Source organism: Piliocolobus tephrosceles, chromosome 13 (assembly GCF_002776525.5).
Source record: "Piliocolobus tephrosceles isolate RC106 chromosome 13, ASM277652v3, whole genome shotgun sequence".
Classification (NCBI taxonomy): domain Eukaryota; kingdom Metazoa; phylum Chordata; class Mammalia; order Primates; family Cercopithecidae; genus Piliocolobus; species Piliocolobus tephrosceles.
Genome location: NC_045446.1, coordinates 55339144 through 55353989, shown reverse-complemented (window position 1 = coordinate 55353989; position 14846 = coordinate 55339144). Strand labels below are relative to the sequence as shown.

The window sequence follows — 14846 nt, the reverse complement described above, 5'->3', positions numbered from 1 at the left end:
CTTTGAAGGCTGTGTTTTATTTTAGGTTTCTGTTTAATGTAAATCTTTACATGGCTGCTGTAATGTGTGCATAGGTTTCATCTGTGTCTGGTAGCAGTGTCTGTCTGTGTTTTGCATTCAGATCTTGCTATCCACACAAACGTCATGCAGCCAAAGAGTAACTTGGGATCATAGTACTGGTCTAGTGTTGTCTCTGGACACATCTACCACTGGCCAGCCTCCAAATTCCCACACACAGAACTCAGGGAATAGAGATTAGCTTGGGGGAATTTAAGGTAAGGTATCTACACTAACTCACTGTGTTTTTACAAAAGGCTTGCTGGGTACTTCACTATTTTTGTGAAGTGAAGTTCAAAAGTGATCAGAACCTTCAGACGGCCTTAGAGCTAACAAGAAGATGTCTGATTGATGATAGAGAAATGCCTGTGAAAGTGGAAGCTGCCATTGCTCTTCAAGTATTGATCAGCAATCAAGAAAAAGGTAAAGGATTTTTGTATGTCAAGAAAAGTGAATGTTGGCCAGGTGCGGTGGGTCACACCTGTAATCTTAGCACTTTAGTAGGATTAGGTGGGAAGAGCACTTGAAGCCAGGTGTTCAAGACCAGCCTGGGTAACATCTCTACAAAAAAACTTAAAAAAAATTAACTGAACATAGTGGCATGTACCTGTAGTGCCAGCTACTTGGGAATCTGAGGCAGCAGGATCACTCAAGCCCAGCAGTTTGAGGCTGCAGTGTGCTGTGATTGCCACTGCCTTCCAGCCTGGGCAACAGAGCAAAACCCTGCCTCTTATAAAAAAAAAAATATATATATATACACACACACACACACACACACATAAAATATAGTTATATATATAGTTACTATATATCTATAACTATATATGTAGTAATTGTAAAAAGCCATAATCCTAGAAACTTGGCATACTTGCTTTTTATGAGAAAGTGCTTTTTAAAAAAACTCATTGATATTTGTTATACCAGGTTTTAAGAAGTCTTAGGTGTTTTTTTTTTTTTTGAGACGGAGTCTCGCTCTGTCGCCCAGGCTGGGGTGCAGTGGCCGGATCTCAGCTCATTGCAAGCTCCGCCTCCGGGGTTTATGCCATTCTCCTGCCTCAGCCTCCCAAGTAGCTGGGACTACAGGTGCCCGCCACCTCGCCCGGCTAGTTTTTTGTATTTTTTAGTAGAGACGGGGTTTCACCGTGTTAGCCAGGATGGTCTTGATCTCCTGACCTCCGGATCCGCTCGTCTCAGCCTCCCAAAGTGCTAGGATTACAGGCTTGAGCCACCGCGCCCGGCCGAAGTTTTAGGTGTTTTAATGCAAGTTTTTTACTCTTTCTCTTACAGCTAAAGAATATATCACGCCATTCATCAGACCTGTAATGCAGGCTCTTCTTCATATTATAAGAGAAACAGAAAATGATGACCTTACCAATGTAATTCAGAAAATGATCTGTGAATATAGTGAAGAAGTTACTCCTATTGCGGTAGAAATGACACAACATTTGGTATGTTGTTTGAACCTATCATTTTTGCAAGCATTTTAATGTAGCTCTCAGCACGTTTCAGGTTGTGTCACAAGTGACTTGCCTTACCTTATAGCAGCCAACATTCTTGGCACTTGGGATTGGTTTTGTGGAAGATAATTTTTCCACAGATGGTCTGTGGGAGATGGCTTTGGGATGAAACTGTTCCACCTCTTACCATCAGGCAGGCAGTGGTTTCTCATAAGGAGTGTGCAACCTAGATCCTTGAATGCACATTTCATAGTAGGGTTTGCACTCCTATGAGAATTTCCGGGAGTAATGCTCACTCACCCACCACTTATCTACTGGTCCTAACAGGCCATGGACTGGTACCAGTCCACAGCCTGGAGATTGGGGACCCCTGCTTTATAGCAGATACTTCACCGACATTACTGTGTAGCACATAAAGCCCTTGAGAGACACTTAAGTTACTTAATTCTAACACAATCGTGTGTCAGAATTATTCCTGTTTTACAGAGAAAATGTGAGGTATAAAATGGTTAATTGCCTAAGCTAGGCAGGGTGGTGTTAGGATTTATAGATGGGCCTTCACAGTACTTGTTCTTAACTACTGCCTCAGGCTGCAGCATGACTATCTGTGTAGTGGCCTGGAATGCTCAAAATAATCGATTGAATTTTACAAAAGATAAATCAGTGACTCCCTTGATGATTAAATATGCTTTTATTTGGACATTGTCAAGTGTTAACCAGTAATATTAATGAAAACTATTCATAATATTAAGTACTTTTTATACCTTGCCTCATTTAGTCCTCATACGGTGTCTGTGAAATCCCCAAAGTGGCATGCAGAAAAGGTCAAGAGAAGTCAAGTAGCTTGTTTTAAGATCAACCAATGAGTAGACTGTTTGATTATAGAGCTTAAGCTCTTTATGATCATTAATCAATTTGGAGACATTGATTTGTTGTGGTATCCCAATGAGAACGTTCTAATAATTAAAAGTCTTAGACGAAAACATGTTTATAATGCCTCAGTGACAAACTTGAGTTATATTCTCTTGAATCTAGGCAATGACATTTAACCAAGTAATCCAGACGGGGCCAGATGAAGAAGGTAGTGATGACAAAGCAGTTACTGCTATGGGAATTCTGAATACAATTGATACACTTCTTAGTGTAGTTGAAGATCATAAAGAGGTAAGAAGATGATCCAATGTTGCAGTTTTTCAAGCCATTTTATGCTTTTTAGAGGGCTCTGGCATCTCATGTACTGTGTTTTTGCCATTTTCTCTTTTAAAGATAAGATTGGTACATTATATTTTAAGTTCTAAAGTATTAGTAGAAGGAATAGGAAGCAAGTATTTGTTTTGCCATCTTAGGGCTCAGGATTTTGGCTCCTCGTTATGTTTTCTCAGATCCAGAAATATGGTGGTTCTCAGGAAAAAAAAAAATATTTTTCTTAGTTTTCTTTTTCTTTGAAAAATTTTGGTGACATACGCATAGCATAAAATTTACAATCCTAACCATTTTTAAGTATACAGTTCAGTAATATTAAGTATATTCATATTGTTATGCAACCATTACTACCATCTTCCTAGTTTTCCAGTTGTCTTTTGGAAAAGTAAGAATTGTAATAATAGATTTTTTTTTTTTTTGAGACGGAGTCTTGCTCTGTTGCCCAGGCTGGAGTGCAGTGGCCGGATCTCAGCTTACTGCAAGCTCCGCCTCCCGGGTTCACGCCATTCTCCTGCCTCAGCCTCCCGAGTAGCTGGGACTACAGGCGCCCGCCACCTTGCCCGGCTAGTTTTTTGTATTTTTTTAGTGGAGACGGGGTTTCACCGTGTTAGCCAGGATGGTCTCGATCTTCTGACCTCATGATCTGCCCGTCTCGGCCTCCCAAAGTGCTGGGGTTATAGGCTTGAGCCACCACGCCCGGCCGTAATAATAGATTTTTTTTTTTTTTTTGGAGACAGAGTCTTGCTCTGTTGCCCAGGCTGGATTGCAATGGTCACTGCACCTGGCCCTGAAATTGTTTTTCTTAACATAAAGGAAATATTTTAAGTGTTAAAAATGTAATAAAGTTTAGGTGATTAAGAAGTTTTGGTTATAGTTTTCTTCTTATTTACTCTTTTCTGTATGTTTTAAATAATTCCATTTTTCAAAAAATCCATTATTGGGCGGCCAGGCGCAGTGGCTCATGCCTATAATCCCAGCACTTTGAGAGGCCAAGGTTGGCAGATCACCTGAGGTCAGGAGTTCGAGACCAGCCTAGCCAACATGGTGAAACCCCTGTCTCTACTAAAAATACAAAAAATTAGCTGGGCGTGGTGACAGGCACCTGTAATCCCAACTACTTGGCAGGCTGAGGCAGGAGAATCACTTGAACCTGAGAGGCAGAGGCTGCAGTAAGCCAAGATCGCGCCACTGCACTCCAGCCTGGGCAACAGAGCGAGACACTGCGTCAGAAAAGAAACAAAGGAAGAGAAAGAGAAAGGAAGGAGAAAAGAGAAGAGAAAAACAATTTCAGATAGATGCAGTTGAAAGCCCTCAGGGGACCACTTCCTAACCCCTTTTCCCTACTTCCTTTCTTCCTGTATAAGTAACACTGTCATGAATTTGGTGTTTATAATTGCTGTGCAGATGCTTGTAATGTAATATATCTTTTATCCATAAATAACATGTTTTCAGATTATCTGCATGTTGCCTTTTACAGCATGAGGGTTTTCACTAAGCTTGTTATTTTGAGACAGAGTCTCCCTTTGTTGCCTAGGCAGGAGTACAGTGGCACCATCTTGGCTCACTGCAGTCTCTGCCTCCCAGGTCCAAGTGATTCTCCTGCCTCAGCCTCCTGAGTAACTGGGACTACAGGCATGCACCACCACGCCCAGCTAATTTTTCTATTCTTAGTAGAGATAAGGTTTCACCATTTTGGCAGGCAGGTCTGGAACTCATGGCCTCAAGTGATCCACCTCTATTGGCCTCCCAAAGTGCAGAGATTACAGGCATGAGCCCCCACGCCAGCCACGTAAACTGTTTTTGTATTCTGCATTATAATTGGATATAAGCAGAAGCCATGACCAATCCTATATGTGCTTTATGTTTTAACAGATGAATTGTTTATTCTATTTAAGGAGTTGTAAATGTATTAAGTTCTGTGTATTTGAAATGGATGTCTTGCTTTTATATCTGATTAGTGGATATTATTTTACCCTTCCTCCCCTTAACATTCTTACGGCCCTCGGGGATTTGGGGTCTAATTTAGGACTATATTGACAATTACAGAGGAATTTGTATTTCCTGTCAGTCTTGAGTTGGGGGTTGAGTTCAGATTCCGTGGTTCACTATATCTAATACACTTTGAAAAACTAAGGTGACTTAAGGATTATTGAGATTCGTAGCAATAATGCCTTCCTTCAGATAATTTCTCTGTAAGTCATTGACAGTGACTTTTCATACATTGAGCTTGATTAATCTCTATTTGCACATAACAGATGTGCTGTCTTCAGAATGGTTGTAATTCCTTTCTTTTTTTTTTTTGAGATGGAGTTTTGCTCTTGTTGCCCAGGCTGGAGTGCAATGGCACTCGACTCACTGCAATCTCTGCCTCCCAGGTTCAAGAGATTCTCCTACCTAAGCCTCCCAAGTAGCTGGGATTACAGGCACCCACCACCATGCCTGGCTAATTTTTTGTATTTTTAGTAGAGACGGGGTTTCACCATGCTGGCCAGGCTGGTGACAAACTCCTGACCTCAGGTGATTCACCTGCCTTGGCTTCCCAAACTGCTGGGATTACAGGCTTAAGCCACCGCACCCGGCCAACTCCTTTATTTTCATAGTTATTTGCATTTTTTGAGAATATTGTTTTTTCCTTTTTAGGTAAATTTAAGCTGGCCATTCCTTGTGTTTTTCTCAATGTAATGGTATTTCATTCCATTTTTATCTGAGATCACAATTTCATAATGTGTAAGTCTTTTTTTTGTTTTGTTTTGAGACGGAGTCTCGCTCTGTCACCCAGGCTGGAGTGCAGTGGCCGGATCTCAGCTCACTGCAAGCTCCGCCTCCTGGGTTCACGCCATTCTCCTGCCTCAGCCTCCCGAGTAGCTGGGACTACAGGCGCACGCCACCTTGCCCAGCTAGTTTTTTGTATTTTTTTAGTAGAGATGGGGTTTCACTGGGTTAGCCAGGATGGTCTCGATCTCCTGACCTTGTGATCCGCCCGTCTCGGCCTCCCAAAGTGCTGGGATTACAGGCTTGAGCCACCGCGCCTGGCCATAATGTGTAAGTCATTTTAAAACAAAGACTTAATTTTTTCACAATATTGACTTTATATTTCAGTGTGCTGAATTATAGTATACGTTATCTTACTAAGCCATTTAGTGGGCTGTAACTGCATATGATTTTTTTTTTCTTCTCTTTTAGATAACCCAACAGCTTGAGGGAATCTGCTTGCAGGTCATTGGTACTGTTTTACAGCAGCATGTCTTAGGTATTATACCTCTGATTGTGCTAAGAATTTAGTGCTGTTTCACATGAGCAAGCATTTTCCTAATGACTTAGTATTCTCTTTTAGAATTCTATGAGGAGATCTTCTCTTTAGCGCACAGTTTGACATGTCAACAAGTGTCTCCACAGATGTGGCAGCTACTACCCCTTGTATTTGAAGTCTTTCAGCAAGATGGCTTTGATTACTTTACAGGTGAGTCAAATCAGCATGGAAATACTGAGGGGTTTCCCTGCTTTGATTTATTTGTAGCTTATCATTTGAACGTACACTTTTTTTTTTTTTTTTTGAGACGGTGTTTCACTCTTGTTGCCAAGGCTGGAGTGCAATGGCGCGATCTCGGCTCACTGCAACCTATGCCTCCTGGGTTCAAGTGATTCTCCTGCCTCAGCCTCCCAAGTAGCTGGGATTATAGGCATGTACCACCATGCCTGGCTAATTTTGTATTTTTAGTAGAGACGGAGTTTCTCCATATTGGTCAGGCTGGTCTCAAACTCCCGACCTGAGGTGATCCTCCTGCCTCAGCCTCCTGAAGTGCTGGGATTAAAGGCTAAGCCACTGTGCCCAGCCTGAACGTACACTTTCGAGTGTTCAGACTGCTTCACTGTTCGGAAGAGTTATCAATAGAAGTTAATGCTCAGTGGTGACGCATGGTATTGATTTCTGCTATATAATTTAGTTATTATAGGTTTATTCTTTGTTAACACACATACATACCCACATACCCCCTCATAATCTTCTCCATATAAATGTAAAAATGTGTCTGTAATTTTTATGTTTAACTAAGTACAAAGAAAATCACTTTCATAATAGGTTCATTTCTGCATTTAATTATAAATGAATATATTTTAATTAAAACTGAATGTTAAGCCCAGGCTTAGTGGATCACGCCTGTAATCCCAGCACTTTGGGAAGGCAGGAAAGCACTTCAGTCCAGAAGTTCTCAACCAGCCTGGGCTATTAGACCCTGTCTCTAAAAACACTTTTAAATTAATCAGGCGAGATGGAGTGTGCCTGTAGTCCCAGCTACCTGGGAAGCTACGGTGGGAGGAACACCTGAGTCCAGGGTTTGGGGTTACAGTGAGTTTTAATCACACCACTGCACTCCATCCTGGGCAACAGAGTGAGAGTGTCCACCCCTCCCCCCAAACAAGTGAATGTTAGAGACAAAGTGATCTCATAGATTTGCCTTTTTCTAAGGAAATTTTTCAAAAACAAAGATAAAGCATTTGTATTACTAAAGATGTATAACTGATGTTTTTTATTAATATAGATATGATGCCCCTCCTTCATAATTATGTAACAGTTGATACAGACACACTTCTGTCTGACACCAAGTATCTTGAAATGATATACAGTATGTGCAAAAAGGTAGGTCATTTTTATATATCAGATTTCATGAGGCTTCTGCTATAAAATGTATGAAATTGTGAGGACTCGTGATACTACATTGTAGTAATAAACATGTAAACATAGATCTGACAGAATTAAGGGCTTTAAAAGTTAAAAGTCATTGGTCCCTAGATGCCACAGCTTTGATAAATATTCTTTTGTGTGCCCTCTGACACTTGGAATTTGTTTTTGAATTTTAGAGTGCCCGGAGTTTAACTAACATAGTCTTATGGAATCAAAAGAAGGAAAGGGTCAAGAATTTGAGAGATTTTTGAAAGGATTAGGAATGGATAGAGATGTTTTATAAAGGAAAAGCTTAGCAGCTGTAGGTTTACAATAAGCAATAGGGAATGAATGTCTCCCTTCAGTTTGGTTCGGGAAACAAACTGCAGTCCATCAGTATCAAAGTCACTGTAATTGGTAGTATTTTAATTTCTAGCAATGTCTGTTGTAGGTCGTTAGAAAATGATTTGCTCCATGAAGTTTTTAGATTTCTTTCACTCATCTCTTTCCCTTCTGAACACAAAGGCACACATAATCATCTAGTTATGTTAGTCATTGTTTACTGCCAATTGTATTATTAATATTAATATTCTGGGAACAGAGATATACCTATACTATCTACATTTCTATTCCCGAACACTTATTCATAATGTTTATAGTCATCTAGTTTTCACTAGCTTTTAAGTCCATGTTTGTTTCTTACGTGGAGTTCGTAGGGCCACATTTGCCTTCAAAAGGCTGCCTCTTCCTCCCTCCATTCCTTTCTCCCCTACTGTTTTTTTTGTTTGTTTGTTATTGTTGTTTTCTTTTTCAAAGAGAGAAGAGTTTCCTAGAAACTACTCCTAGAAAGTAGTTCTTTACAGGGGAAAGTTTAGGTGTTTTAGCTACCACCTGTATATGAGAAGTTAGTGGTTGTCAACTTGCTGTAATCCAGAATGGCACTACAGGATAGGTACTTTGATCACAAAGACAAAGGGCCAGAGGGCTAGACTATGAAAGATAGGAGGCAGACAGCTCCAGATCCTCAGAGCTATCCAGATCCTTTAGACTTTCATCTGTGCAGTGAACATTGCAGTTATTCGTATTAATTAGGATATTTCAGGTAATACTCAGAGCCTGTACACAGGGTAGGAAATTGTTTCCTTGATTTAGATATCTGATTTAAAGGATAAAGCCTTACTGCAGTTTATATTCTGTGTTGATTAGGTTCTTACAGGAGTTGCAGGAGAAGATGCAGAGTGTCATGCAGCAAAATTGTTAGAGGTCATCATTCTGCAGTGCAAAGGGCGTGGCATTGACCAGGTCAGTGAGGCTAATGATGATTTGTAGTTCAGAGGGGTAATCTTTTCCTTCCACTTGCTTCATTTTTTGGCATTTGTTGCATATTCTGTATGTTTTTGTTTTTTGAGACATCTAAACAATATTTTTAGTTTAAAATTTAATATATAACAATGATCATATGTTTAATACATAGGAATTGGACTAAGTTTTATGGCTACTTTGTTATCATGAAAGGTAAATTTTGGCTTAAGATTTTTTGGATAGCTTTAGTAATTAAATTTCCATGGTCAATTTTTTTTTTTTTTTCTTTTTGACACCTCTCGCTGCGTCGCCCAGGCTGGAGTGCAGTGGCGCAATCTCAACTCACTGCAACCTCTGCCTCCAGGTTCAAGCACTTCTCTGCCTCAGCCTCCAGAGTAGCTGGGATTACAGGTGCCTGCCACCATGCCCGGCTAATTTTTTATATTTTTAGTAGAGATGGGGTTTTGCCATTTTGGTCAGACTAGTCTCAAACTCCTGACAAGTGTTCTGCCTGCCCCAGACTCCCAAAGTGCTGGGATTACAGGCGTGAGCCACATCACCCGGCCATGGTCAGTTTTAATAGGAACATTGTGAAGGCATGATTGATATTGTCGTGAGCTTTTTAAAATTTATTTATTTATTTTATTTTTATTTATTTTATATATTTTTTTGAGATGGATTCTCTCTCTGTCGCCCAGGCTGGAGTGCAGTGGCGTGACCTTGACTCACTGCAAGCTCCACCTCCTGGGTTTACGCATTCTCCTTCCTCAGCCTCCCAAGTAGCTGGGAACTACAGTCACCCACCACTGCGCCCAACTAATTTTTTGTATTTTCAGTAGAGACGGGGTTTCACCATATTAGCCAGGATGGTCTCCATCTCCTGACCTTGTGATCCGCCCGCCTCAGCCTCCCAAAGTACTGGGATTACAGGCGCTCGGCCCGTCGTGAGCTTTTAATAGCTCCATGAAGACTACTAGACTTTCTCTAAAATTAGATTTCCCAGTACAGTGCCTCAGCAATAAATATTGGTCATGTATTGCTACAATAGGGTTAATTGAGGCAACAAAGAAGTTAATATTTTTAGAATAGTTTGCATGCTATTAATTATAGTCTTAGAATATCTTGCTATCTTTTTTTGTAGTGCATTCCCTTATTCGTGGAAGCAGCCTTAGAAAGACTGACAAGAGAGGTTAAGACAAGTGAACTTCGAACTATGTGTCTGCAAGTTGCAATTGCAGCTTTGTATTATAATCCACACCTACTACTCAATACCTTAGAAAATCTTCGTTTCCCTAATAATGTTGAACCAGTTACAAATCATTTTATTACACAGTGGCTTAATGATGTTGACTGTTTCTTGGGGTAAGTGACACATGTTGCAGTTTTACTACATTTGCTTTGCAAGGAACTCTGCTTGTTTAAGAAAAGAAAACAGAATTTTTTCTTTCTTTCTTTTTAAGGCTTCATGACAGAAAGATGTGTGTTCTCGGACTCTGTGCTCTTATTGATATGGAACAGATACCTCAGGTTTTAAATCAGGTTTCTGGACAGATTTTGCCAGCTTTTATCCTTTTATTTAATGGATTGAAAAGAGCATATGCCTGCCATGCAGAACACGAGAATGACAGTGATGATGATGATGAAGCTGAAGATGATGATGAAACTGGTAAGGGATTTTCAGTGGAAGAAGACGAAATGTATCTACTTAGAAATAAAACCAAGGCCGGGCGCGGTGGCTCAAGCCTGTAATCCCAGCACTTTGGGAGGCCGAGACGGGCGGATCACCAGGTCAGGAGATCGAGACCCTCCTGGCTAACACGGTGAAACCCCGTCTCTACTAAAAAAATACAAAAAATTAGCCGGGCGAGGTGGTGGGCGCCTGTGGTCCCAGCCACTCGGGAGGCTGAGGCAGGAGAATGGCGTGAACCCAGGAGGCAGAGGTTGTGGTGAGCTGAGATCCGGCCACTGCACTCTAGCCTGGGCGACAGAGCAAGACTCCGTCTCAAAAAAAAAAAAAAAAAAGAAATAAAACCAGACTGGGCCGGGCACAGTGGCTCATGCCTGTAATCTCAGCATTTTGGGAGGCCGAGGCAGGTGGATTACAAGGTCAGGAGTTCGAGACCAGCCTGGCCAGTATAGTGAAACCCCACCTCTACTAAAATTACAAAAATTAGCTGGGTGTAGTGGTGGGCACTTGTACTTGGGAGGCTGAGGCAGGAGAATCACTTGAACTCATGAGGCAGAGGTTGCAGTGAGCCAAGATTGCATGCATCACTGCACTCCAGCCTGGGCAACAGAGCGAGACTCCGTCTCAGATTAAAAAAACAAAGAAGAAAAAGAAAAAAACATCACTAGACCTTCTCCCAAGTATGTATGTGGGATCATACCCAAATGCTTTCATTCACAGAAGAAAAGGCTTCCTATCTTCTAACTAGAGTGATGTAATCAGGAACTTCAGCTGTATCACCAACATGTAGAGCAGTTCAAATCATTATAGTATGCAGTCAACAAAGATTTGTTAATTTTATACATTCTCAGCACTGTAGATACAAAGATGAATGAGATGTCATGCAGTTCTTCAAAAGTTTTCTATCCGACTGTGGGAAAGTATTACAAAACCAAATAATTCTGTATATAATAATAGAGTTCTCACAAAAGTGCTGAGTCCACTTAAGAGCGAGAGATTACAGCTCCCTTTTTTATAAAGTGACATGAACCTTTTTTGTAAATTTTTATAAGGTGGCATGAGCAGAGTCCCAGCTACTTGGGACTCTGAGGTATCAGATTCGCTTGAGCCCAGGAGTTTGATTCCAGCCTGGGCAACATAGTGAAACCCCATTTCTTTTTGTTTTGTTTTGTTTCGTTTTTGAGACGGTGTTTGGCTCCTGTTGCCCAGGCTGGAGTGCAATGGCACGATCTTGGCTCACTGCAACCTCTGCCTTCTGGGTTCAAGCAATTCTCTTGCCTCAGCCTCCCAAATACCTGGGATTATAGGTGCGTGCCACCATGCCAGTCTTATTTTTGTATTTTTAGTAGAGATGGGATTTCACTATGTTGGCCAGGCTGGTCTCGAACTCCTGGCCTCAGATGATTCACCCTCCAGGGCCTCCCAAAGTGCTGGGAGTATAGGCGTGAGCCACTGCACCCTGCCCTGAAACCCCATTTCTTTCTTTCTTTCTTTTTTTTTTTTTTTTGAGACGGAGTCTCGCTCTGTCGCCCAGGCTGGAGTGCAGTGGCTGGATCTCAGCTCACTACAAGCTCTGCCTACTGGGTTCATGCCGTTCTCCTGCCTCAGCCTCCTGAGTAGCTGGGACTACAGGCGCCTGCCACCTCGCCCGGCTAGTTTTTTGTATTTTTAGTAGAGACAGGGTTTCACTGTGTTAGCCAGGATGGTCTCGATCTCCTGACCTCATGATCTGCGCGTCTCGGCCTCCCAAAGTGCTAGGATTACAGGCTTGAGCCACCGCGCCTGGCCGAAACCCCATTTCTTAAAAAAAGTTGTGGGGATTACATGAGGGAATCCTTGACACTTAACGTATGGCTTGGCAGATGGCACTGAATTAACAGTATTAACAAAGGTACATACATCATTATATTTACTAATACAAGATTTATGGGGTTTTCATTTTATTTTTAAACCACTAAGGATTTATGGTCTTAATGTTAACTAAATTTATTGGAGACATCCATCCTATCGTCTATTAATTCTAAAACTTAAGCATACCTGTTTTAAGAGTATGTTTTAAGAGTGAGAGATTATCACTCTTTATGTTAATTAAATGTTGATAAACACATTTTATCTATAAGACGGTACACTATCAGTGTATAAATTGATAAAATATTAAGATAAATTATTGTAAGGGTTTCAACATAAGATAAGCTATTGCCATTTTTGTCTTTTATCATTTACTAACTTAGCCTTTTAAAAAAATCTTATAAAAGGTTTGGTGGGTGTTAACGGTAGTGTGTTCATAATATGCAGTCCTTTTTCAGATATCTGGTATCAAGAATACATTAAATCAAGGTTGGTTTTCTTGGACTCCTATGGGAATTTTCATTTCTGTTCATTGTTGAACATGTATTTAAACCCCAATTCCTAGAGCTCTCTCTTGTCAGTTGTGACTTGTAATTTACTGACAGTGATTGAGATGATTGTCAATTTGCTGAGTAACAAAAGATCTCATTGTTATGAAAGTACTTATATTATGACTTGGCAGAGGAACTGGGGAGTGATGAAGATGATATTGATGAAGATGGGCAAGAATATCTGGAGATTCTGGCTAAGCAGGCTGGTGAGGATGGAGATGATGAAGATTGGGAAGAAGATGATGCTGAAGAGACTGCTCTGGAAGGCTATTCCACAATCATTGATGATGAAGATAACCCTGTTGATGAGTATCAGATATTTAAAGCTATCTTTCAAAGTTAGTCAACTTATTACATGTGGATCCATTTCATTGAACAAATCTGTTGTAGTTTCTGCCCTTTAAAGGAAGAGTTTGGAGGATGTCAAACCCAGACTAGAAAAGGCTTGTAAGGCAAAGTAACCAAAATTATTTCTAAGGTTGCCATAGTTTCTGAGTATTCTTTATTCATCCTGTTATTTTACATTTAGATTGTAATTTTGAAAGATTATAGGAAAATAATGTAGTTCAAAAAAGTATACAGTGACAGTGCCTCTTTGCTACTTCTGATTCCCAGTCTCCCAGCTTTCCTCAGAAGCAACCACTCTTACATGTATACCTGTTTGTTGTGTGTTATTATTTGTATCTTTTTTCCCTGCCCAAACCTATACTTACCTGTTAGAGTATATTAACATTTATGGCATATGATCTTATAATTCTTTTTTTCCTATATTCTATGATATGTTAACTAATTTAATCTATTATTACTAAATTAACACCTTTGGCATAATCAAATTTTTAGCTTTAAACAACTTATTTAACCTTGAGATTTTTGAATTATATATGCCTAGGATTCTGGAGCCATATACACTGTTAAATATTCCAGGAAAAGTCCACTATTCCTGTAATGTGTCAGTGTATGTGGTTTCAGAATACTATGTTCCGGTTGGTTTTTACCATCATTTATTTGGATTTCAACAAGGCATAGCATCTGTGTTTTACCATCCACGTTAAGAAATTAAATTTCCCCTGTATTTGAAACATCCTTTCCTCTCAGAGTTAATTGCTGTTATAAATCATTTCCTATGCATTGGGAACTGATGAATATATTCTTTGATATAATACATTATCTGATAACCAAGGATTTGAGTGTTCTAAGCCCATGATAAGGCAGTTTTGATGCAAGGTTGCAGAAGCACAAAGTGCTGGTTTCTGAGCTACATGGCAACAAGTACTGATTGAGGTGCCTAACTTGTGTCTGTGCCTCGTACTTGGTAGACAAACACCCCATGTTATTCGCTAAAGGATGGTTCCTAACACCGGGCCCATGTACCAGAGTAGCCTTGATGATTTTCAAGTTGCTTTAGCTCTGAATCTTTTAAGATGGTTGAGTTAGCTTTATTCCTGAAGTCTCCCTAGTTTGTTACTTAACTATATAAGAACTAGTTAGGCTCTGAATCCTTATTTGCTAGAGAGATGGATCGTAAGAATGATTAGAGTTTTTGGAGGCATAAAGATAAGCTGTAATTAATTTTTATTCCTGTATTTGTTGTTTCACAAATAAAGTCATTTTAAAAATTATTGGGAGAATATAAAATAGATCAGAATTTCAGTAGTGGTTCGGGATGGAGTAGGAGGAGTAGAATAGAACAGAGCTACCAAACCTCTCTTATTCATGTTGTTTTTCCCTTGTTTTTGTTTTTTGATAGCTATTCAAAATCGTAATCCTGTGTGGTATCAGGCACTGACTCACGGTCTTAATGAAGAACAAAGAAAACAGTTACAGGACATAGCAACTCTGGCTGATCAAAGAAGAGCAGCCCATGGTATGTTAATTAACCGTAACTTCTCTTTCATTAGTGACTTTTATAGCTTTAAAATTTTATAGGTTTTTAATTTTATATGATTTAAGATGATATAAAAGGTATAGTTAGTTGTTGCAGGTGATAGGAATTTAATCTAAGGGATTTAATACAGGATAACTGATAACTTAATTTTGGCTTTGGCTACAGTTTGCCTTTTTTTTTTTTTTTTTTTTTTTTT

At 40.0% G+C, this 14846-nt stretch overlaps 1 protein-coding gene and 1 non-coding gene across 2 annotated transcripts in view; both read left to right on the top strand.

Annotated features, from left to right (window-relative positions):
- IPO7 (importin 7) overlaps positions 1-14846 on the top strand; it is a 64930-nt gene that overhangs the window by 47958 nt on the left and 2126 nt on the right. Inside the window, exons 14-24 of the mRNA XM_023189823.2 lie at positions 315-480; positions 1345-1505; positions 2550-2678; positions 5901-5967; positions 6052-6177; positions 7256-7353; positions 8584-8679; positions 9821-10041; positions 10140-10345; positions 12897-13103; positions 14513-14629. Coding sequence (XP_023045591.1) covers positions 315-480; positions 1345-1505; positions 2550-2678; positions 5901-5967; positions 6052-6177; positions 7256-7353; positions 8584-8679; positions 9821-10041; positions 10140-10345; positions 12897-13103; positions 14513-14629 — 1594 coding nt within the window. The remainder of the gene's footprint in view (positions 1-314; positions 481-1344; positions 1506-2549; positions 2679-5900; positions 5968-6051; positions 6178-7255; positions 7354-8583; positions 8680-9820; positions 10042-10139; positions 10346-12896; positions 13104-14512; positions 14630-14846) is intronic.
- On the top strand, positions 57-238 carry LOC111524727. The gene has a single exon (XR_002725858.1). It is a non-coding gene; the product is annotated as a small nucleolar RNA SNORA23 (small nucleolar RNA).